This window comes from Callithrix jacchus, chromosome 14 (genome assembly GCF_049354715.1).
Source record: "Callithrix jacchus isolate 240 chromosome 14, calJac240_pri, whole genome shotgun sequence".
NCBI classification, from domain to species: domain Eukaryota; kingdom Metazoa; phylum Chordata; class Mammalia; order Primates; family Cebidae; genus Callithrix; species Callithrix jacchus.
Window position 1 is genome coordinate 15,902,471 of NC_133515.1, and position 26,209 is coordinate 15,928,679.

A 26,209-nucleotide genomic window follows, 5' to 3' on the forward strand; every position below is an offset into this window, starting at 1 on the left:
CTCCTTCCTCTACGGGGCTAAAGGCCTGTGATGGCTGTGACTAAGATCGTAGGCATCTGTAGTGTGAATGTAGACTGCTATACACCTTTAGCTTAGTTCTTCCTGTAACAGGGAGCCCCCTGTGGCTCTGAGTCAGTCCTGGCTGGCTGCTTTTCTTCCCTCTGTGCTGGTATCCTGAGCTTCTGTCCCTCAGAGGGTCTTGTTACTTCTTTGCTGAATTCCAGTGTTCTCCCTTAGACATTTTACTTGCTGTGTGGTTATCTATTGTTTTAGTTCTTCATGGAGGAGGTGATTGCTGGGTATGTCTCTAATAGGCCATCTTAATAACATCCAGCTCTTTGATTTTTAACGTTAGTTTGACCACATACATATATAAGCCTAAACTACATCATTTGATTTTGTCTGTTTTAGGGATTTATGAAAATGGATCTATGTAGTATGCAGTCAGTCAGTCGACTCCCCCAGCCCCTCCCTAGTTTCATATTGTTTCTCCAAGTCATCGGTGTGATTGTGGGGAGCTGTCATTTCTTTGTTTTCACTTTGTTGGTATGGTAGTGAATCATGTGACTATACCACCTATTTATCTTCCCTCAGGTTTATTTTCTCTTCTTTAAGTGTCATAAGCAGTACTGCCCTGAGCATTATGCTTATCCCTGGTGCACAGTGCAGGAGTTTCTGTACTACATGTAAGTAGGAGTGGAGTTGCTGCCTTGTATGTATGTCAGTATTCTGCTGTACAAGATAGGTCTACATTGTTTCCAAAGTAGTGATTCTCTTTTACTTTCTCCAGCAGAGTCTGGGTATTCCCATTAATTTTCAACCTTCATAACACTTATATTATCAGCCTTTTTCACTGTTACGCATCTATTATACAATGGGATCTTATCGTAGTCTCAGATTATAAATGAACTTGAGTTGTTTTTGTTTATTCACTATTTGTGCTGCCTGTCCTAGTAATGACTGTGTCTTTTGTCTGCTGCCTAATTGAGTTATTGGTCTTTTTGTTGTTGAATTTTAGGAGTTCTTATATATTCAGCACTAGTCCTGTAAGATTATATGTGCTGTTTGCAAGTTTCTTCAGAAGTATATTTAACCCTGTTTTGATCTGTGAAAATCAGTAGTTCCTACATGAGAATTCACTGTTAAGCCAGACTTTCTGTTTAACTAGAACACTCTTTTTTTGGTACCAACAATAGATACCACTATTTATAAACTTTAGCATTTTCATATAACAAGAGAATCTTGTGTTCTCACAGCTGTGCCGAAAGAGCTATATGCATTTTGTGTTTCAGTGTTCAGCAGCATATTTTAAAATTAAATTTTGGAGTTGAGAAAGATAAATGCAAATTTTTTAATTGTGGAATTTTATTAAAAATATTTAAATCTCTTTTTTTTTTGGCCAGGTAACTAAGTTAGGCTTCACAATTGCCTTCTCAGTCATTTAATGAGCTTTCCCAAACTTTATCTTTCATTATCTGTGGCTGCAGTAATCATTTGCTAAAACTTACTGGAAGATTCACTCTTTATTATCGATCTGTATTTCATGAATATTCATGTATAATCTCTGTACTTTCACCCTTTTAACAAAGTAGCTGAATAATATAAAATTTAAATTTTTTAATAGAATTATTTTATGGCTCCCATCATATGAATAAAAGACTCCTTATTATGTTGAATAACAATGAATATATCAAGAGGTGGGATTGTTTTAAATGAAGCACCTTAAATTTGAATCCACCTGCAACATAGGGCCTCCATGTAGGATGGAGTAGTTTGTAGGCATCTTATTATCTGCGTGTCAACATCTGATGGAGGCAGTCCGTAGGCCTTTCATCCACTCTGTCTTTCAAATGTTTGCTGAATATATATGCATAGTAGGCACCCTTCTAAGTCTTGGTTTACAAGGGGACAAAGTCCTTGTTTTCGAGGAGTTAAATGCAGTCAGAGAAAATAAACGATACATAAATTAAAATGTGTATCAAGTACTTGTAATGGCCTTGGAAAAAGAGAAAACAGAACAAAGGAATGGCAAGTGGTGCAGCAGCTATTTTAGATGAGGTGGGGCAGGTTTGGCTTGGCAGAGAGTTGGATGGAATCAGAGAAGGAATATGAGAGAGGGAGGGAGAGCAAGGGAGGGGACCTTTGAACAGACTTGAACAAAGGAAGGTAACAAAGGGTCCTGCAGAGAGCTGGGGAAGAGCATTCCGATACAAAAACCCCAAGGAGAGAATCTGAGTTTGGAGAAACAGCCCAGGGTCAAGGTCTTTTAGGCTTTGGTACAGCTTTGGATTTCGTTCTGTTGTGGTGGGAAGCCACAGTAGGGTTTGAACAGAGAACTGACACAAATCACCTTCAGCTTTTAAAGGTCTCCAAAGCTGCTGTTAGGGAACTGGCCTGGTGTGTGGGGAGGGTGGAATAGAGAGACTGGTAGGCTGGAGAGAGGCTGTTGGTCTGGAGTGGAGTGCATGGGAGAGAGGCGGGTGGATCGAGGCATATTTTGAAGGCAAGCCTGTGGGGTTTGCTGCTGGAAAGAATGTGGAGTGAGAGACGAGCCTGAGGGATAAATCTCAGATTGGGGCCTGAGTCAACCCACTTAATGGTTGTCTAATACTCACTTACCCCGAAGGGCAGACTGTGGGAGGCACAGGAGGTGGTTTGTTTATTTGATTGGTTTCCTTTTGTTTTTTGTGGGAAGAATGACGAGCTTAGTTTTAGACATGTGAGATTTGAAGTGCACATTAGACATCTAGATGGAGGTGTTCAGCAGGTAGCTGGGTGCAAAAGTCTGCCATTAGGGGATAGAGCAGGGTGGAGACCAACATTTGGCAGCAACACATGGAAGATACTCAAAGCCAAGAGGGTGGATGGAGGGGAGGCCCCCAGAGAGCCTGGCTACCCCTGCATCCTTAGGTCAGAAGCACAAATGAAGCCAGCCAGGAGACTAAGAAGGAAGGGTCAGCGAGGAACAAGCAGCAGGGCTGTGGGATCTTGAGGCAGCCGGTGGATGGTGTGTCTCACAGAAGGGCTGGTCAGCAGTCTCTGCTATAGTGGACATGCAGGTAACAGGAGGACTTTTGCCTTTGACAGTATGGTAGGGACAAAAGCCAGTTAGTGGAGGGGCAAAGAGCAGGTGGGGAAGGAAGTAGAGATGACAAGAGGAGACAGCTTTCTGATAGAGAGTCACCTGTTATAAAGGAGAGAAGGTGGGGGTAGGGACAAGGGACTGTGATCACAGCATGGAGAACGTAGTATGTCTTATGCTAAACGAGATGATCCAGAAAGACACAGTAGCTCCAGGGAATAATTATAGGAGCAGCTTCCTTCCAGAGGTGGGATTCAGGTGTGGGCTGAATCCCACCTCTGGAAGGAAGCTGCTCCTATAATTAGGAAGGCAGGCCTTGGAGAGGCACCAAGACAGCTCACTCCCTTGTGAGCTGGTGGAGTGTGGGACAGGTGGAGATGTTTTCTTCTGGTGGCCTGAATTTCTCTTAATGAAATAAGGAGGGCAAGTGGAAAAAACTCAGTTTCTCCTACTCTACTCTCAAAACGCACTTCTTTCAGCAAATGTCTGGGGATCGCTTCCCAACAGCAAGTAAGCAGTTGCTTCTGCAGCAGGTCTGCTAATTTAATTCATTTCTGACACTGTCTACCTGGAGATAGCATCAGTCCCATAGTTTGAGGACTAAGTCCTTAAGACTGCCGCTCCACCCCTACTTAAGATGCCATTTGCAAGTCTCAGATTTTTACTTGTGCTCTGGCTATAAACTGGGGTTCCCATGTTGCCCTCTGCAGGTTCAATTAATTTACTAGAGCAGCTCACAGAACTCAGGGAAACACGTTTGCCTCTTTCCTTATTGTAAGGAAAATAAAAAATCTCAGGATCCCCCCTGCTAAACTACTTATGCAAAAGGATGGCTTAAGCCTGGAGGCTGAGTCTTGCATCCCCCTCTTCCTAGTGAACAGCTGTTACCAGCCTTATGCATCTGCCAGGTCCCACGGAAAGGTAAAAGGCCACAGGTGTCTGAAAGGCTGCCCCCACAGATCATTCTTAAGTAAATTCTTTGCTGGCTTCCCATAAACAAGGACAAACCAGTTGTAACTTTAGGTCAGTAATTGAGGTCTACCTCCTAAGTCTCCACACTGATAATGTGGATTACAAGCTTATCTTCCTAAGTGCAGAACAAGTCCAGACTCATTTCTTCCACCTACCTAGAGATGACTGTGTAATTGTCTCTTCCTTTTTTCTCTTCAGATGTTCACTTTATCTGATGTAAAATGTAGATTTACTGGGCACTAACCAAAGTTTCACAGGCATGTAACCTTTTCGCTTTAACCGCCAACGTATCTTCCCCCACTTTTAAGGAAATGTCTAAATACTAAATCTGAAAACCTCTTTGGAAAAACAGATGGGCTCTGTGGCTCATGTTTTTTCCCAGAAAAGCCCTAAAGCTGGCTTAATAAACTTCTGTGATGGAGATGTATACCTCAGTCACTCATTTTGGTTGTCACTATAAAGGATATTTTTAAGGATATAGATGGCAGAGGTATGGGGAAGGGGCATGGAGCTTCTCTGCCTTCTCCAGGAACCTCCCAAAGTTCCGAAGTCTGGATGCCCATCTGAACTCTGTCCTTTTAGGTTTTATGGAAGCTTCATTGCATAGGCATGATTGGTTAAAGCCTTGGCCATGGACGATCAACTTGACGTCAACCCCTCTCCACTTCCAGGAGGGTGGATGGTGGGGCTGAAAGTCCCAACCCTTTAATCCTGCCTTGGTCTTTTTCCAGACCAACCCCATCCTGAAGCTTCCTAGGGGCTGCCAGCCACCAGTCACCTCATTTGCATGTAAAAAGACACTTTCATTTGAGGATATGCTAGGAAATGGGAAGATGACCAAATATATTTTATACAATATCATATAAGGTCATTCATCAACTGAGGCTACAGAGAGGGAAGGAGATACTAGAGTATGGACAAGAAAGATATTAATAGACCCTTCATAGAGGGGAAGGGGGGCCACTTAGAAAATGGAGTAAGTTGCCAGGAGTCACCAAGAGTCCACTTGAGGCCACAGGTTAGAAATGTAAAATGGTACTGGCTGCCCTGAGGCTGGTGTGGAGTAGGTGAGAGTTGGATTTAACCAGAGAAAGTAGTAGTAATATTTGTGTGGTGGTTTTGTTTTTGTTGTGGGCTTTTTTGTTTATTTGGTTTTTTTTGAGATGGAGTTTCGCTATTGTTGCCCAGGCTGGAGTGCAATAGCATGACCTCAGCTCACTGCAGCCTCCACCACCCGGGTTCAAGTGATTCTCCTGCCTCAGCCTCCCAAGCAGCTAGGATTACAGGATGCACCACCATGCCTGGCTAATTTTTGTATTCTAGTAGAGACAGGGTTTTGCCATGTTGGTCAGGCTGGTCTTGAACTCCTGATCTCTGGTAATCCATTTGCCTCATCCTCCCAAAGTGCTGGGATTACAGGCATGAGCCACTGCGCCCGGCTTATATGGTTTTTTTTTTACTCATAAAAAGAATAGAAATCCTAAACAGTGAAGAAACTTCATCACATTTATTCCTGTATACCTCAAAACTGAATGAAAATACATACATTTTAAAAAAATAAAAATTTGAACCTTATTCTACATGTGTTTTATGACTGTGTTGTCTGCCCTGCTGCTACCAGAGTTGTTTAAATTTCACCTTGGTCCTTTTGGACTGGCTCTTGAATTAAAGTCACTGAGATCCTTCTAAGTGCTCTTGACTCTTGACTTGTGTCACTATGTTTTGTTGCCCCAAAGTCAAGGGTACAAGTAATTACACATGGCGTAGCATGAAGCACTCACAGCAGAGACTGCAGATGGGCTCTGGGAGGCCTGAGTGGGTTGGGGGCAGTGGGTGCAGAGGTGTGGATGAGACTGAGCCCGTGGCAGGAGAGGGCGGCTGTGGCTTTGGAGGGATGAGTTTTCAGGGGAGTGTGCACTGTGAGAAGTATGTGAGGCAACCAGTAGGGGTTCTTGTTGCTTGGCGTTGCTTAGCAGGAGGGACAGTCTAGTGGAGATGAAATACATCAGGCTTCACAGCACAGTTTTATTATTTTCTTCAACAGCATCTGGCCCAGGAGTGGACTAGAGTCCACACAGGAGAAACCTAAGTTCTGGTTGAGTATACCTTATCCTAAATGCTTCGGATCAAAGTGTTTTAGAATTCAGAATTTTTTCGGGTTTTGGAATATCTGCATATACATACATGAGATATCTTGGGAATGGGACTCAAGTCTAGATGCCAAATTTATTTATGTTTCATATATACCTTATAAACATAGCCCTAAGTAATTTCATGTAATTTTTTTAATAATATGTGTGACCTATCACCTGACGTTGGATGTGGAATTTTTCACTTGTAGTGCTCAAGTTTTGGATTTGGGAGTTTTGAATGAGGGATGCTTAGCCTGCATTTCTATACTGTGGTCACCGTAAGAAGAAAAACCTAGCCATCCCCTCTTTATTTTGTAAAGGATTCTTGTGTAAAAAGTGGACTGCAGGTACTGTTGGTTACCATCAAGGCAGATATACTGATTCTGGAACTAGGGTAGAAAATATGCAAGAAAAGCCCAAAGCATCTTATGGTGTCCGAAAGTTCTCAGAGAAACAAGCAAGCACAGACTCACGATGATGGTGATACGTTACCGCGATGGCTAGCTGAAAGCACTCCCATAGCCAAAGTTGGAACCATGTCAGAAAAAGCAATATTGGATTGTAGCCCAGAGTATAAAATAACCATAAGATCACAGTGATATAAATGATGGAATAAGTTAATTAGTTGGGGAAGAGAAATCTCCTGTGCAAAAGGTTTCCAGATAATTCATGTAGATGCATTGCCTCGAGGAGGTAGAAGAGGTAACTCCCCACTCTTAAGTGTGGGTTGTTCCTGGAGACTTCCTTCCTTCCAAAGAGCGCAGTATGGAAGGAGGCAAGTGTAACTTCAGAGTGGAGAATCCTGACAAACACTGCCTCAGCCATGCTGACCTCTGATGTGGTGAGATGAGAATAGCATGTTGCCTTTGTGGTCTTCCTCCCAAAACTCAAGACCAGAGCACTGGTCAGGTATTTTGCAGAATGTCCCCCAGTTAGGATTTATCTGATGTTTTTCTCATGACATCAGACAAATCCTTATGGGAGGACATTCTGTAAAATACCTGACCAGTGCTCTTTAACAAGGGAAGTCTGAGAACTGCCACAGCCAACAGGCACCTAAGCAGACGTGATGACTAAACACAGTGTGGGATCCTGGGTGGGATCTTGGCACAGGAAAAGGACACTAAGGGAAAACTAAGGACATCTGAATAAACTGTGAACTTTAGTTAATGTAGGGGTTCATTAATTTTAACATGTACATCAAACTAATATAATATGTTAATAATAGAGAAACCTATTGTAGTTCTAAAAAAATATTTTTGGGCTGGAAGTGGTGGCTCATGCCTATAATCCCAGCACTTTGGGAGGCTGAGGTGGGTGGATCACAAGGTCAGGAGTTCAAGACCAGCCTGGCCAATGTGGTTAAACTCTCGTCTCTAGTAAAAATAAAAACAAAACAAAACAAAACAAAACAAAAAACAGCCAGGCTTCGTGGCTCGTGCTTGTAATCCCAGCTACTCGGGAGGCTGAGGCAGGAGAATTGCTTGAACCCAGGAGGTGGAGGTTGCAGTAAGCCAAGATCTCACCACTGCACTCCAGCCTGGGTGATAGAGCAAGACTCTATCTTGGAGAGGGAGGTGATTTTTTTTTTTTTTTCAAAATGTCAAGCACAGATGCTAGAAACTTTCATTTCCTCATTCTCTTTTATTAAACGATAGGGATGGTTTCTTTAACAGAATTATACATTTGGAGTACATATTAGCATTTATTGTTCCAAACTCATTTGTAGAAGTGTCCATAGTAATTAAACCCAGCGTAACCCATATCCCCTCTTCTACACAGGGTCTCTGCTGATAGGTAGGTTCAGGTTGTTGTCCCCAGAGCTGGATACAGAGGGGCTTTCTATAATCTCTCCCACTTAAATAGGAAAATATAAAGCATAGATACAATATTTGGGAATGTAGACACAGACCATATAAATCTGTAGAACTAAAATGATTTTAGCAGTCTAATCATATTTGAACATTATGAGACCTGGATAGGGTGGAATCTGTTTTTCAAAGTCACTGTGCTACTTAATTCAACCTTGCATGTTTCAAAACCAGGCGGGGAATCGTGAGTAATAAGGTGGCAAGGAAAAAGGTCAGGTATTGATTAATGTAGCTGAATTCATTTGTAAGAATCGAGGAAACTCATGACTTTATATATATATATATATATATATATTTTTTTTTTTTTTTTTTTTAAAGATAGAATCTCACTCTGTCACCCAGGCCGGAGTGCAGTGGCGTGATCTTTGTTCACTGCAACCTCCACCTCTGGAGCTGAAGTGATTCTCCTGCCTCAGCCTCCTGAGTAGCTAGGATTACAAGCGTGCATCACCATGCCCGGCTAATTTTTTGTATTATTAATAGAGATGAGGTTTCACCATGTTGTCCAGGCTGGTCTCAAACTCCTGACCTCAGGTGATCTGTCCATCTCGGCCTCCCAAAGTACTGGGTTTACAGACATAAGCCACCGTGCCCAACCGGTAAGTTTTTGAAATACATGTTTAAGTTATAAAAATTACAAGTACCTTTATAGCTGTGAAACAAAAAATAGGAAGGCCTAAACCCCTAAAAAATGATGACTGTTATTTTTCTACTTTGGGAGCAGGGAGTACTACCTGAAAAGACCTCACTTTTGTGTTTCATAAGAGGTCAGGTTTCACCAAAGCCATCCATGTCCATTTTTGTACATGGGTATTTTCCCCGTTGCTGGTATTTCCTCTTCACCCCATCCCCATGCTGTCTTCTGGGTTGGCAGAAGGCAGTGTTGATTCCAGTACAGTTATATAGAGTTTCATTTGTTTACAGTTAGCATCGTGTAAGAAAATTGGCTTATTAAATTGGTTGTGTTTTTCCAAAACGCTGGCACCAGAGAATCACTTGACAGTCAGAGCCTTCCTCCTAGTGTGATTAGTATCTAAGACACCAGTGAGAAAGCCAAGGAAGGTTACAAAAACGTGTACTCTTGTGGCTGGAGTGGTAAATTATGTGTAAAATAGCATTTCCCAGATTCTAGTTGAAGCGACAGTGCCACCAATTCTTTTTTTTTTTTTTTTTCCTGTAAAATTTCCCAGACACTAATGAGCTGTGTTGACTTACAGTCTAGTCTGCAGAATGCTAGTGTGTCCTGGCATTTCACAGAGTAAATGAGTTACTCAATGATGAAGTCCTGGAAACTGGTTGATAAACTCACATTTTAAGGCATTTTTCTTCTGTAGAAGTTTAATTTTGAGGGGTAGCCTGATACTGGCAGCAAGATAAATTGATGGTAGGTATTCACTGAAAAAAAAATAGGAGGGTGTAGCAGAAAACTACAGATGATCATTACGATCCGTATATTTTTCTTTTATCGAGAATTGCTATGTGCTAATAAATTCTATTGAGGATGCAGTAAAAATACTGTTCAGTTAAGAAATTAATGTATACTTTACACCCAATAGGGTGGCTGCTGTCAAACAAAAGAAAATAACAAGCATTGACAGGGATGTAGAGAAATTAGAACCCTTGTGTACTGCTGGTGAAATTCTAGATGCAGCCTCCGTGGAAGGCATTAGGGCAATCCATCAAAAAAGTAAAACTAGAATTACCATATGACCCAGCAGTTTCACTTCTAGGTATATACCCAGTGGACTGGAAACAACAGGGACTTGAAGTGATATTTGCACACTCATGTTCATAGCATTATTGACCACCGTCCAAAGGTGAAAGCAACACAAATGTTCATTGATGGATGAACAGATCAACAAAATGTGGTCCAGGCACACTTGGGAATATTATTCAGCCTTAAAAAAGGAAGGGAATTCTGACACATGCTACCAAATGATGAACCTGGAAGGCATCATGCTAAGTGCAACTAGCCAGTCACAAATAGACAAGTGATTCCACTTAAATGAGGCACCTGGAGTCATCAAATCCGCAGGAACCGAAAGTCGAATGGTGGTTGCCAGGGACTGGGGGAAGGGGGAAGTTGAGAGTTAGCATTCAGTGGGTACCTGTTCCAGTTTTTCAAGATGAAAATAGTCCTCACGAGGTCAAGAGAGCAAGACCATCCTGGTCAAAATGGTGAAACCCCGTCTCTACTAAAGATACAAAAAATTAGCTGGGCATGGTGGCGCGTGCCTGTAATCCCAGCTACTCAGGAGGCTGAGGCAGGAGAGTTGCCTGAACCCAGGAGGCGGAGGTTGCGGTGAGCCGAGATCGCGCCATTGTACTTCAGCCTGGGTAACAAAAGTGAAATTCCGTCTCAAAAAAAAAAAAAAGAAATAGTCCTGCAGATGGATGATGTTGATGTTTGCACAACAGGGTGAATATAGTTAAAGCCACCGAACTGTACACTCAAAAATGGTTAATCTGCAGGGGTTGGTGGAAAAAAAAGAAAGAAAATGGTTTAAATGTTTAACTTTGTTAAAGGTATTTTATCATAATTTTATAGAAAAGGAATGATGTGGGATGTTGTGTGCTTGAACTTTTGCTGAATAATACTTACCATAATTACTGTTTAAAAGTCGTCAGTGCCGCTCTAGGGTCCTGGCCTGTGTCCAGCAGACAGGTGGAAATGCAGGTGTGCAGTGGAACCAGTCCCCCTAGAAACAGAGACCTGGAACAAGAGCCAGCCAGCCAATGGGAAGTGGATAAGCTTAAACCTTGGGAGGGGTTCCCAGGGTGGGAGAGGGGCCTGCGGGGACACTCAGGGTATGTCAGGGAAGGAGCAGGTAGCAAAGAGGGAGGAGAATTCGCTGGATAATCACTTATCCCAGGTACTTAAGTATATTTTTTTCATTGACTGGTTCTCTAAAATGAACATCAAATAGTTTAAATTTACATTTTATAATAACTTGACCACACCTCTTTGTCTGTAAATGTATTCTGTTAGATGTGGTGGATGAATCAAAGCTTTTCTAGGGTAGCTAGATACAAGCTGTTAGCATTAGCCACGCTAGGAATATTTAAAAAGGGAGTTAGGATGTACCCAAGACTCATTGGGGTCTCTTTGTAAAGCCTCATAGAATTATGCCATTCCAGTTTTACTACCTTTTGAGTGTTGGCACATCTTTCTGTTTAAGTTTTCTCTTTTTCAGTGACATAATCTGATGCACATATGTTTCTGAGTCCCTGTGAACCTTACCTTCAAGCCATTGAGCCTCATGATGACTGGGCATTACATGGACATGAGTAAAGGAATGATGGCTAACACTTGCCCAGCACAGACTGGGTATTAGGTATTTCCTATAGACTGGCTCATTTAATCCTCACCGAAGCTCCGACCCATCTGCAAACACAGAATTAGGGGGCAGAGTGGTTAAGCACCTTCCCCCAAAGTCACCCAGATGGTTGATATGAAGCTGGCCTTTCAAAGCCTGGCTTTCTGCAGCTGAAGAGGATCATTCACAAAAGTGGTCCTACCAGGGTCCAAGAGGAAACTACAATTTCAATGGTTGGAGAGTTTACAGGCAGCAGATTTTGACCATTACCCAATAAAAACAGAATACAAATCATTAAAGGACTCTCTCTAAAATAACATACTGAGCAAAGGCATTATTGACTGGAAGCCACTGCCCTGTAAGAGCATATTCTCTATGGCTGCTCAGCTGTGCTCAGTGGGAGCAGCCACAGAGAAGATACTCCTTTGCTCCTGAGAATAGCAGTATACACATCCTGCCTCCCATGCTTTGCAGTAGAGAGGGGGCAAGAGAAACCGAGTTTGTGGACTTGTGCTTTGGATCCAGTAAACTTCTCCATTTCAACCTGCTGTCTTCCTCCAACCACCCCCAGTAAAATATTGAAACAAGCCCCTTCCCAAATGATATCTACTAAAAGGCTTTATTTGAATGACTCTCCATAAATTGATCAGTTGCATTTTTCCCCTGAAGGCATGAGATATTACAAAGAAGAGTCTTAAAGACCCACAGTAAAGTAGATTGTATTATTTGAATAATTCAGACTGTGTGTGTTGAAAATCAAGTAGGGATGACAATTTTTTTCATATAGACTCAATTTTTTTCTACTAACTGAACTCTAAACCAATTAGTTCCATATAGACAAATATATTTTGGTATGTCTGTACACATGTGCACATATGTATGTTTGAAATTTCAAGTTAATATCCTGAAAGTAATGTGTTAGACTTGTTTGTCTGTGCATATATTTTGAATTAAGTTTAAGAAATCAGGGCCGGGTACAGTGTCTCACACTCGTAATCCAGTGCTTTGGGAGTCCAAGGCAGGAGGACCTCTTGAGGCCAGAAGCTTGAGACCAGCCTAGGCAACATAGTGAAACCCCATATCTACAAAAAATAAAAAAGTAACAGTGCACGGTGGTGCACACCTGTAGTGCTAGCTACTTGGGAGGCTAAGGCAGACAGATCACTGGAGCCCAGGAGTTGGAGCCTGCGGTGAGCTATGATTGCGCCACTGCACTTCAGCCTGGGTGACAGGGTGAGATGCCATCAGAAAGAAGGAAGGAAGGAAAGGAGGGAGAGGAGACTCTGGTCTTCTCTGTGGTGGATAAATTGGTTAGTCGGTGGAAAGGTGAATGAGGCAGGTGGGTATTAACCTAGAATCATCTGTCTGCCTTCTCCTTTACCTTCCCATTAAACCAGATGGCTGAAGCCTAAACAGCCATTGTCAACACAGTGGGGCTTCCTAGACAAAGTAAGTGACAAGGTCGTCTCTTATGCTAAATGCTCTTCAGGAAGTCAGACAAGAGGACTAGGATAGTGACACTTCGGGTACTAGTGTATCTCTGTAGAGGGAGGTACTGTTTGTGCACGGGCTTGAATGATAGGAGAGCAAACACTGGGCCTATCTTGCTCTGCAGGGAACCCTGGTGCCCAGAAAACTCAGTAAATCCTAGTTAAATGAAGCAGGGATAGGCAGAACATGGCCCCACCTCACATATATGTAATAAGTATTCAGAGGGTATTCATTATACTGAAGGTGCCATTCCCAAGTCTCTCTTAATGCTGCTGGCACATCGAGCCTCAGGACTTTGTTTACAAGCTCCTCAGTGAGGTATTACTCGGGGCTATTGAAGAGGCAGCTGGGCTAAGGTAGTGGGCCTACATCTATATAATGCCAAACCTTGCCCTCTAAAGCACTTTGTACTCATGTTTCTCCTGAGTATCAGAAGTATCTTTTGAGGCAACTGGTGGTGTCCCATTTTACAGAAGAAACTGAAGTCCAAGGAGGACGTACAAATGGTCCAGCTAAGCTTGGATCCCAGACCCTAACCTCTTCTTTCTTCTGTAATATTTGCCTTTAGGACCACGTAATTCAGCTTGATCCCCGTGACCTCTCTGGAAATATCTGTGACCATTTTTTAATGTTGTAGGGACAATGGCTAGTATCAGGAGTAAGTAACCCAGCAAGATACAGTTAATAGGATTGTCTTTAGAAAGAAAATAGGGTCCTAGAGTAGGATTGCTCGTATTTTAGGGGTTAGTGAAAACTTTTGAGCCGAGAAAGTTTTTATACAATCCTATTTGTTTTTAAATCCGTTCCCACCTAAGACTTGAAAAAAGCAGCCTAAGCTCATGAGGTTCTGAAAGCTGTTTTTCCAGCATAACCTCGGGGTCCTGCTAAGCTGTGTTCTAGAGAGGTCACATGACATACAAGATGTGATCTGGCTATTTAATACCAAATTTGTAGCCCTTGTCTCTTTGGGCTAGACCTGAGTGATAAACTTAACTAGCTCTAGCAATGAAGGCAAAAATTAGGTTTCCTTGAACTGCTAAGCTAGAGAGAAAAACATACGTTGTTCTTTGAATCAGACCTTTATGATTCTTGCCTGGGCTAAATCAGATTACCATCTCTGACTTAAAATTTCAGTAGTCAGTCAGTTAGAATACATTTTTTTTTTTCAGACTTTCTTCTGCTGAGGCTTTTCCATATTGGAAATTTGTCAGTTTGTATGTCTAATTTTATTGTGCAGTAATGGTTCATCTGCAGTCTTCTTCCTGTTCAAATCCAACCTGCACCATAGCAAATTACTTAACTGAAAATACCACATGGTCCTGTTGGGCTTTTAAGAAACAGCTTCCCAAGGCCTCAGGGATGCAACCTCAGCACTTGGCCAACATGCAAGACCCTTCAGGTGGGCTTCCAGCCCCCCTTTCAACCCGTATTGGCAAAGAAAGAAAAGACTGAAGCCTGTGAGGATACAGGGTGATGGGGTACTCTTCCTTCCCACTGGTTTTGGGGTGTGTGAGGGCAACAGCCCACGCCGGCTGTGCAAATGAGGGAGCCATTATTCTATCAGTGTGTGGCCACAACTCAGCTTCAGAATAAGAAATTGTATGGGTGCTTCTTGCATTGAGGAGGCAGGGCTGCTAAGTCAGTCCCAGTGCAGAGCTGAGCTTTCTAAGGGTCTTGGGAAGTGTGGCTTCCAGTGCTCCTGGGGTTTCAGAAGCAGAAGCGTTCAGGGATTAGTTAACCTTTAACTTCAGAGGGTGATTACCCCATTTGGGCTGTCATGGATTGGCTGTCCCTCTGAAGCAGTGTCACTGCAGTGAGGCAGTTGCCTGTTGGCTAGCCACCTGGTGTGGCATGGTTGTTGACTGGTGGATTTCACTGGAGTGAAGTGGTTGTTTATTGGCTGGCCCTCAGATATGAGGCAGTTGTTGATTGGTGGACTTCAGTGCAGTAAGTAAGCAGAAGCAGGTTTTGTTTTGTTTTGTTTTTTAAAATTGATGGGGGCGGTCCTTGAGCCATTAAGATAAGATTAAACCCACTGCTATGGCCAACCAGTCATTTCCTAGGTGTATGGGAACTTTTAATTCTCACATGTCCTAGAAACTTAGAGTTTTGAGTTGGAATAAGCCTCTCAAAATGCAGACTAGTGTCAGGTCCCCAGCCGCCCCCACCCCTAGGAATGAGCACATCAGAACAGACTGGGTGGGGGTCCACAGGCCTGGGCTCAAATCCTGACTGTCATTAAACAAGGCACCCAGTCTCTGTGACCCTCAGTCGTCTAAAAAATGACACCTCCCTGAAATGTGGATGTTTCCAAGATTAAACGCCTTGACATGTGGGAGGTGCCCATTGCAGTTCCACAGAGCTCAGAGTGGTGGCCCCGGGGAAGCTCTGTGGGGCATTGTTTTGTGGCTCGGTTCTCGCTTGGCTTTTCTCACCTAAGATTCAGCAGAATTATATTGCCAGATGAAAAACTCCTTGGATGCCCAGGCCTCTCTCATAAAGATCCTGATATAATTGGCTTGCAGTAGGGCTCAGGCAGTGGACTTTTCAAAGCTTCAGTATGATGTTCTGTGTGGATGGGAATAGATCAGGCCCAGCCAGCTTCTTCCTTAACTGCCATTCATTCAGTAGGAAATATTAATAAACAGCTTTGATTGGCCAGATCTTGACTGTTCTTAAGTGACAAGCTGTTCTTGTTAAAACCTTGTGGAAATTGTGTAATTAAGAAAGCAACCTGGTATTCAGATGCAGTATTCTCTGAGCTCCATTCCTGTTAACTGCTATTGCTCTTCTTGTTGTTACTTAAAAAAAGAAAATCTACCTTTATGACTTTCAAAACTCTAATCTGACATAAAGGATGGATTAGGGAGTTCCACATGGTATGGACTTGAGATTTTCTGAACGTGGATAACAAAATAGTCTCCAGTTCTGATAGGAGCTTTATGTAAACTTTATCCTTTGGATATTGTATACATTATGCAGAGGCTTTCCTCCTTCCCAAAAGGTTTGTTATCTTCAAATTTGGAAGTTAATTCATGAAAAAAACATGCATTATTTATTTAAAAAATTTTAGCATCTAGTAGAAAACATCATGTTATTTAAAAATGGTATTTATGCTTTCATGGAGTCAATGTGCATAGATCCCCTATAATCCTAAAGTCATCCCTCTAAAATAGAACTTCTGTCAGGAGGAAAGGGCATTTTAGTCCAGGGTCTTTTCATCATTAATTTCCCCCTAGTTTGGAGAAACGTCTAGTTAGTTTAAGGACTGAATATTGAATTTTTCTGCTGAAAGAATACTGGTTCATCTTCTACCTAAGAAGTACAGAGTTGCTGAAGTAGTTGATTATTTTATTCAGCTGTATTTTTGCTATTTCTTACTTCCAAATTAACTTTACTAGATATATAATATACACCTTTATTTATTGCTGTTCTGATAAACTTTTCATTTTGGAAAAATGTTATATTCACTTCTGATGTTGCACATTTTGTAGATTTTAACAAATGTTTAGTGACAGGTGTCTGCCATTATAGTATTGAACAGAGTAGTTTCACTGCCCTAAAAATCCTGTGCTTCACCTGTACATTCCTCCCTTCCCTCTTGCCCCAGGCAAGCACTCATTTTCTTACTATCTTGCCTTTTCCAGAATGTCACACCATTTTAAAGAAACAAATTATTCATGACATTTGTTGAAGAACAGTTAGACTTTATTCAGAGGGACTACTATAGTAGGGTTTTGCAGTCAAGAAAGAGATTGGGTTTGACTCCTAATGTTAACACAACAAGGAAGAAAGGGCATTTATAGACAAGGAGCAAAATAAGGGAGTTAGTGGATGGAAAATTACTAAGAGGAAACATCAGGGGTGGATTCTGGCTAAACTAACCTAACAAGATTCTTCTGAAGGCAGGACAGGGTGATCAGATGTCACCTGGGGGATGGTAGAGGATGAGGAACCTGATCAGATGTCCAGGGTGGAGGATTCCAGCTAGAGCAACTTAGCAGGAGAGTCTTGCAAAAATTGGGCAATGCAAAAATGGTCACAGAAGTACAAAAGTCAAGGCCTAATTAGAAGATGATTCAAAGGAGCTTTTGGCTGAAGCTTGGGTGAGGATAAACTGTCAGAATCACACTGTGTGTAGCCTTTTCAGATTGGCTTCTTTCACCTAGTAATATGCATTTAAGGTTCTTCCATGTCTTCTCATGGCTTGATAGCGTCTTTCTTTTTGGCACTGAATATTTTATTGTCTGGATGTACCACAGTTTATGTATCCATTCACCTACTAAAAGGACATTTTGGTTGCTTCCAAGTTTGAACAATTATGAATAAAGCTGCTACAGATGTTCCCGTACAGGTTTTTGTGTGAATGAAAGTTTTTAGGAATAATTTTATATTTATAAAAAAAAGTTGCCAATATAATACAGAACATTCCCATATACCCCTTTACCCGGTATCTCGTAATGTTAACATCTCACGTGAATGTAGTATCATCTTACTGGTGTGTTGTCTAAACCCAGAGATTGACAATTATTTATTATTATTTCTATTAGACTTTATTTTTATTTCACTAGTATTTCCACTAATTTCCTTTTTCTATTTCATGATCCAGTCCAGGATACCACCTTGCATTAGTACAATGTTAATTTTAATTTATAGGAGTAGTTTGATTATGTTACATTTATTAAATATGTTCATAAGACACAGCATATCCTGAGAAAATGAATGTAAACCTATCAGTTATCAGGAGTGTTACTTAATCAAATGATCTCCTTTAATTATGATATCGTTATTTAGAATTTTTTGCAAGTTTGATTTTGTTAGAGATTTCCTCATGTACAACGAACAGTGAGATAGGATTTGTTTCCTAAGATTGCTGTTTCTAAACCAAATACGAAAGAAGGACATTTTAAGGTTGAGCATTTCAAGACCCAGGAGGAAACCGGTGCAGAGTTGTAATAAAAACTGTCAGTGCCTAATTTTTCAAGTTGGTGCAAAGGATGAAGTGTCCAGGTAGTTCTCTAATGAGCATCTCCAAATGTTTTGCTGGCAGAAGGACTCCATGAAAGATGACAGAAGAAGTTATTGTGATAGCCAAGTGGGACTACACCGCCCAGCAGGACCAGGAGCTGGACATCAAGAAGAATGAGCGCCTGTGGTTGCTGGATGACTCCAAGACATGGTGGCGGGTGAGGAACGCGGCCAACCGGACAGGCTATGTGCCGTCCAACTACGTGGAGCGGAAGAACAGCCTGAAGAAGGGCTCCCTCGTGAAGAACCTGAAGGACACACTAGGTGAGTGTTCCACCCACTGGAGAGTGGAAGCCTTGTGCATTTCAAGGGACACAGTCCATCTTTCTAATTTGTTTGCTTTTTCAAGAAAAAAAAAGTGTTTTAAATGTTAACATCTTCCTAGTTGTCTTTTTTTAAAAATCTAAGAAGAGATGAAGATGGAGAAATAAGATGTTTGTCATTTCCTGGAGATTCTGGAGTTTGAGGTCTTGTGTATGGAGACACTTCTATGTGCTTGGGACTTCTGCAGAAGTATCTCCTTGTATCAAAACTTTAGAGGATCCTGATTTGGAATTCTCACCTCTAAGTCTACCCAGCTCTGCTAGTATCATGCCATGAAGTTCTTTCTCTCCTATAAAATCTTGTCCATTTGGCCTATATGCCTAGAGCCAAAGCACTTTTTCCCTCTCTGAAATTGATGCTGCATCACACCATGGTCCCCAGTGCTGTTAGCTAAGAGGACACCTGTGTGACATGAGAGGCTGCTCTGGGATAGGGGCCCAGTTCAGCCATAGTGTTGTCTGGCCCTCTCTCCATGTGCCTTTTTTCCCCCCAGGTGTCAGGACATGGACAATGCCCCCGGGAGTTACACAAAGTTAACAGTATCCAATCTTGCTTTCTCATGTGCATGCATACAGGACTGACTTACAGTAGTTACTGCTTCAGATTACTTAAGAAAATAATTGTGAGGACTTTTCTGAAGAATGACTCGTCTGAGGTGACATTGAAACATTGCTACCTTCTTATGAGGATGATAATGTCTGTACCCAAGACTGCGGGTTATCACTTAAGGGCTTGCTATTGCAATGACTTACTATTATCACCTGTGTTACATTTACTTAGGGTTTCGAAAAATTTTCTAGCAAGAGGATTTCCTTCCTTTTTGGGGGTAGAGAATGAGGAATACATGGGAAAACTGAAAGTAAAATTGTACATCAAATGTGGTGGGTGTTGCAAACTTCATCTTTCCTTTTATGCAATCTTGAAAAGTCTCAACTCCCTCTGCAAAATCATTTAAAGCCTTCAAGTTTTAGGTAGTATTTTTGTGCATGGATTAGGTTATTATCATGATTTGGAGAGACAGGTGAGACACAGGCCTTCGTGTGAATTATATCAGGTCATCATAGATTTTCAGCCTATGGAGAAAATTTCATTTTTCATTAGCAGTAATGGTCCTTCTCTACTCAGCTGCCTCCCTTTCATCTTTTTCTCCCACGTAAGCATGCCACCTGAAAGAAACAGTTTTATGCTTATAACTCTTAATTAACTGGTTACCAAAATAGAGTAGCATGAATAGAGAAGTACTCAAAGATTGCCCTGAGCTTTATTTTTCCAATTTCCACCTTTCACCAAAGTACCTTCTTTTACATGATGCTAAACATTGTTACATTCTTGACTTGTGTCTTTTTTTTTTTTTTTTTTTTTGCCTCCACTGCCTTTTTATTGTTTTGTATTCACAAGATTCTAGTAAAGCACAAAATGCTCAGAGACTGGTAGGAAGTGGAACAAGGCCAGGCGAGTGCTCCAGGTGACCTGGAAGTTTAAAAACCTTGTCATTTTTCTTCTTCAGTTTTTTAGAAGGAGAAAAGACAAAGCCACAAATTCAAACTACAGACCACATCTTCCACCCGGCATGCTTAGTTTTTTCATGAGTTGTGATCGGTTCAGCCAATGGGTATATTCCCAGGCTCCAACTGAGCCAGCCGCCCATCCTGGAGCCGGCGCTGAGCCTGCGCCTGTCCCTGACAGATTGCCATCCAGCCCTGCTGGAGCACAGCGACGACTTGGGTAGGCCAATCCCATTTTTGGAGAAAACAGATTGTTAGAAAGCTCTTCCTTAAATAGAATCAGATTTTTACATTTCTTTAACTTCCTTCCTTCCTTTGGCTCTTTGCCCTCTAGGCCTGTGCTGAGTAGATCAGATCCTCTTCTGTAGTCTCAGCTCTCCCATAGGCTTGGTTTCAATCCGGGCAGGCAGTTCTTGGGAAATATTTCTGTTAAGCATTAGTTACTGTAAAAATACAGATAAAGTGATGTTCTGAACCCTTGTATTGATTTTAGCAGTTGATCTTCATAGCCAAAAGGCCCTTGGGGATTAGTATCCCTGTCATGAGGGAGAAATATCCCCATGGTTAGTATATATTTTTTGTTTTGATCTCTCTATCCTGCTTACCTGGAGGTTTTTGTTGGACAAAGGGACTTTGTTATCTCAGCATGAGTTTTCCCTTGTCCCATTGAGCTGCGTCTAATAGAAGAGGAGGCACCCCCTGACCAGGTCTCACCATCATGCAGTAACTTCTGTGCAAAGTTTATAGATGTGGCTTCGCCAAGAAGGAAAGTAAGAATGCTTTCCATAGCTCCCCACTCCCATTAGTTTTTTGTTTTTTGGTTTTTTGCTAAAAAGATAGGAGCCAAAGTATTCATGGCTTCCTATTATTGTTGGTGATTATAATTAAATAGGTATACCATCAGAATGACAGTATGACTTTAGGCCAATTGTACAGCCATCAGAAATTATCCCTGCTGTGTATTAGGAGTGAAAACAGCACTGAACGTACACCACATGTATACTGACCATGGTTTTTATTGTTGTTGTTGTTTGAGACAGGGCCTCGCTCTGTTGCCCAGGCTGGAGTGCTGTGGCATAATCACTGCTTACTACAGTCTTGACCTCAGGGTATCCTCCCACTTCAGCCTCCCCAGTATCTGGGACTATAGGCATGCACCACCACACCCAGCTATTCTGTATTTTTTATAGAGACAGGACTTTGCCATGTTGCCGAGGCTGATCTTTAACTCATAGGGTCAGTCTAGTAATTACTCATGGCACCACCCACATTTGCAGTTTTCACTGCTTTGGGAGTCCACCTAATTCATAAATATGTGGTAAGATTCCCCACTGCTTTGGAATAAAATGGCACCGGCCTCCCCAGCAAAGCCACAGTGTTGTGTGTGTGCATCCTCAGTTGCAGATTACCCTAACTCCATGTAGTTCTCTCCTGCTTTCTGGTACTCATTTGCTGTCCTGAACTTGGGAGTAAACTTAATTTTGTCACATACAGTACTTTTAAGAGTAGCTCGAGGAAAGATATGAGTACCTTTGACAAAAAGAGCTCTTGTGGAAGTATTCACATTCTTTCTTTCTCTGCAATAATTTAAAAGTGAATAAAACAATCCAAGCTCTTATTTTCACAAGGGCAAAACATTTATATACTGGATCTCCTCTCATATTCCGCGTATGATGATGAATAGTTAGAACTCTCCCACAGATAACAGGGAATGATGATGATCAAGAACCGCTTCTGCTGGCAGAATCAGCTGACGTTTTTGAAGGGCTCAGACTGAACAGCTCTGAGCTCAGTGGAGAGCGGACCTGGGCTGAGGTCTGGCCTTGATATTACAACTCACTTAGAAAATCATGCAGGTTAGGTGTTGTAAAAGCACTATGCTACATCTTTTGAGATGAGGAAGCTGCTCCCAGGGAGGTATTTTTCAAAGATTTTCCTTCAAGCTACTGAAGAGCAAATTTTTGTTACTACTTTATGACACCAGCTGGAGCCCTCCAAGACCCCAAAGGTTAATTCTCTTTCGGTCATTAGCATAGGCTTAAGGGCTGACTCACATTACCCAAAAAGTTACAGTTCCATTTGCAACCTGATCATATCCTCAGGAGGGTATGTTCAGAGGCCCATCTGCCTAAGGCTTACCTTGCCACCCTACCCACCTGGGACTTCAGCATCCAGTGTGACCTGCCCCAGGACTTATTCATCAGCATTCCTCCCAAGAAGACCACACCTAGACCTAAGGTGGTTAGAAACTTGTCATGATCAGCCCCAAAACTCCTACCTCTGTGATCCAAGCCACACCTGGGAAAACAGACGCTGCGGAGAGGGCTCTTTAATGCTCACTGTGAAATCACCTTTGCACGGGTTTGAGCTGATGCTTTTGGATGGGGACAGGGTGACTGGCAACTGTATGTGAAACTGACAAGGTTCTGAAAAGCATATAGAATCAACTTTGGAATCGAACTGATCAAAGATGCAGAGGAGTACAGCTGTAGGATTGTTATGTAAGATCCAAAAGCAGTTAAAAGCAGCGCTTGGTATTAGAGTCAAGATTACAGTACTTTGGAGGGAGGAAAGCAGAGCCCAAGTGAGGGTAGAGGGGCTTCTGTCTTGGTGATCTTCTGCCCTGGGGTCTGTGGGGCAGGTTTATGAGCACACCTTCTTTGTAGGAATTTGCAAGCTAACTACTTATTTCTGTTGGTATTATACTTTTGTTTTTAAGAGATTTATTTTAGAAAAATGTCAATTCAAAACAACCATCAGGACCAGGCACGATGGCTTATGCCTGTAATTCCAGTGCTTTGGGAGGTTGAGGTAGAAGGATCACTTGAGGCCAGGAATTCGAGATTAGCCTGGACAACATAGCAGGACGTGGTGGCATGTGCCTGTGGTCCCAGCTACTCAAGAGGCTAAACTGGGAGGACTGCTTGAGTCTAGAAGCTGGAGGCTACAGTGAGCAGAGATTGAACCACTGCACTCCAGCCTGGGCCACAGAGTAAGACCCTGTCTCAAAAAATGAACCACAAAAAAAAGAAAACCATCAGAACAAAATGTTAGAACTTTTAGAGTTCCTGCATCCACAACGGGACCCTTTCCACCAAGTGTCAGCCTCCGACCCAGAGGTCAGGATGGACAGAGCCCCTGCTCTTGCAGAGTGTGTATGTTCCACACAGGCCCAGGGACCTGAGAAGCGGTGGGTGTCTCAGAATGAGGAGGGGCATTGTATTGCTGGAGTAAAGTTCACAGGGGGCATGGGGGATGAGTGAGCATCCTCCATGAACCGCATGGGGAGGACTCCCTGGGCTGTGCACAGGACTCAAGTGTGATCCAGGGTGATCATGAACAGTCGAAGATTTGAGCAGGGACATCTCATGTTCCTCTGTAGGGGTGGGGAGGAACTGGGGATGAAGAAACTTGGAAAGCCCAGACTGGTCCGTAGGGAGCTGTGGATGCCCACGGCGCTGTGATGGAAATGGAGGAGTCTAGAGCCATGTCCCGCCAGCCTGTGCATTTGCCAGGATTGCCTCTCATGCCTGGATTAACCGTTCCCTGCTACTGCAACTTGTGGGGCACACCAGATGGGGATTTTTTTCTCTCTACTTCTGCAAAGTTTCACTCAGAGGAGTCATGGATGGAGCCCCCAGAGCATTATTGCTACGCTGGAGGAACCCAGAAGTTGTGGATCCCGAAAGAAGGGACTGGGGGCAGGTGGCTTAGGAGAATCAAGCCTGGTGTGGAAACCCTCCAGGCAGCGGTGAAGGTAACAATGTGTGCAGAAAACTATCAACCATTTTCTAAATGAGTAATCCTGAAAGTAAAGAAATACATATGCCTTTGCAAGGGAGAAGAAAGCAATTTGAATTGCATTCTTCAGTTACGTTTTACATCTTTATGAAGTCCGATTTTAGATTTTAAGTGGAGTAACAAATTCTCTATTATGTAAAAAATAAATATCTACCTGGTTTTAACAATACATGCCATTAACAACATTTTCAAGGCATTAAGATTATACGCGATCTTTAAAGACACTGTATACAGACGTCACGTGTCTTGTGACAGGAAGTCTGGCTCATGCACCAGGTTCTGACCACCTCTCTATGGGGAAGCATGCCCACATTAGATGCTGTTTGCTGGATTCCGGAGCCAAGTCACTTTCCTTCTGGTATAGCTACCTGCTGAAAGTGATCGGGGCAGTTGGTGCTGTTGAGGTTTTCCTCTTTATTCTGGGGAGACAGATTCTCACTGTGTCACCTAGGCTGGAGTGCAGTGGCATGATCTTGGCTCAATGCAATCTCCACCTCCCAGGTTCAAGCAATTCTGCTTCAGCCTCCTGAGTAGCTGGGATGATAGGCACACACCGCCACACCCGGCTAATTTTTGTATTGTTAGTAGAGACGAGGTTTTACCATGTTGGCCAGATTGGTCTCAAACTCCTGACCTCAAATGATCCACCTGTCTCGGCCTCCCAAAGTGTTGGGATTACAGGTGTGAGTGCCTGGCCAATTTCTCTTATTTTAAAGCACACTGAGACTTACCAGAACAGTCATGTTCAGCAATTTATCTTAAGATCAGATTAGCTTGGAATTCTTTCCTCCCTCCTTCCCTTCTGCTCCCTCTTCCTTTTCTTCCACTTGCATAGTGGCTACAAGAAGTAGCAGGCAGGGATCAGGGTACTGGTTTGTACACAGGAATAGGAGAAGGCAGCTCTGCCTGCCCTGGATAACTAAAGGCCCTTTGATTAGGGTTAGCCCGCATAAATACATGTAATAAGAGCAGCATCAGTGTGCAATTTATACAGCACTTTGCAATTTACCAAGTGGCTTATACTTACATGGATTTTTTTTATATCAGTAGTAAAGACTCTGGAATTATGTGTAGGAAGAATTTGAGGGCTCCAGACTGGTGGAAGGGGGTCAGTCTTGAGCCTGTGCTTCATGCTAAGCATGCTGATTTTACTTAGATTGGAAAACCCAGGTTAGCAGAGTAGTCATGCAAGATGCTTTTAGTTACATGGTATGTAAATTTATGAAAATGTAAGTTCATATGAAAATATGTGACACCACTCTAGGCCAGCCTCAGTAGTGTTACTAATCACAGATGAAAAAAATTAAGCCTGAGAATACACCAGTCACAGGTACGAGACCCAGAGGGGACTTCAGATCTAATGTGAATATTTTTCCTATACCAAACTGACTATCTGGATTTAGTGTTAGGCTACTTTACATCTGGGGGGACCCTGTCGCAGAGTCAGAATTATTCCAAGTTTTTCGTTTTAGAAATGAGAAACCTCGGGACTAACTAGCAAGCCTTGAAAGGGGTTCAGGGGTTAGATGATAATCATGTGTTGATATAAATTAACTGATTATGATGAATGCCCTTGCTTCTGGAAATACACATGAAATATTCGGGTCATGGAACATCGTCTTGGCAGCTTAATATCAAATGGTTTGGGGAAAATAGGTTTTTTTGTGCTGTTTTTGTAACTTTCCTATGCATTAAAACAAGGAGACATATCAGCAGTGATTTAGAGACTACCCTAGGCTGTAAAGGTAGCTGGTAGTCTGGAGACTTGGCAACACTGCTGTGCCTGGGCAGTGCCCTAAGTTTGGCATAAGCATTTAAGGGGCCAGAAAGTATTGAGTATCTGCTGCAGTTGGACCAAAACATGAGAATAACACCAGGTGTCAACATGCCCAGCTGTTGCTTCACAGAATGGTTCTAACAGTACCTGATTCAGAACTTTCTCTAATTATTCATCAGGGTTCTCTCCACATTGCCAGCATGCAAGTGAAAACCATCTCTGCTTCTTGCTGGGTTGGCCCAGGCTGTTTTGAGCTCCTAGGCTCACAGCCTCTGATTGCAGGAAGTTGGAAATTCTCATTTCAGCATCGTAGGATTCTGGGTCTGTCAGCGTGATTATAAATAGTCTCACAGGTCTCAACAAGGGCAGAGCTGTTCATCTCTGAAATGAAATTTAGGTAACAAATGCAGCAGCCTAGTTCTTATGGAAGCTGAGTCTAAGCTTCAGTTGTCCCTTTCTCTATCCCTTGGAAATCCCATCTGAGCTACTGCATTCTCTGCTGTGAGTGACCTTTGAAAACAATAACCAAAGGCTTTGAAATAGGGGTGCAGATATGATGCAGCAACCACCGCAGTGTAATAGGGTATGTTCTGATCAGAAGCGGGAGGCCGCTCAGATGTTATTTCATCTGGTTGGGATGTGAAGGAAGGATAAGGTTTAGTCCCTGACTTTCTGAAGCTTGTATTTGTAATGTAATTGGGAAAATAATACTTGCACAAGATGGACAGTCCTTATTCAGATGATTGCACTGTCCTTTCCTGTGCCATGGGAAACTAGGGCTGAGTTGTGCGGCTCGGGCACCTGCGCTTTCAGAAGGCATGTAGCATCGTGGGCAGGAGGGAGGACTCTGGAGTCTTCGACCACCCGTATTCAAATCCAGGCTTTGCCACCTATTAATGGTAATAGTTG

At 42.5% G+C, this 26,209-nt stretch overlaps 1 protein-coding gene across 5 annotated transcripts in view; it reads left to right on the forward strand.

The window, feature by feature from the left end:
* NCK2 (NCK adaptor protein 2) overlaps positions 1-26,209 on the forward strand; it is a 149,804-nt gene that overhangs the window by 89,952 nt on the left and 33,643 nt on the right. For 4 of the 5 annotated variants that reach the window (XM_078348873.1, XM_002757467.7, XM_008980220.5 and 1 more), the window contains one exon: positions 17,916-18,157. In XM_078348873.1, the coding sequence (XP_078204999.1) occupies positions 17,932-18,157 (226 nt within the window). In that variant the 5' untranslated portion in view covers positions 17,916-17,931. The remainder of the gene's footprint in view (positions 1-17,915; positions 18,158-26,209) is intronic. The other variant, XM_008980219.5, reaches the window with a different exon arrangement.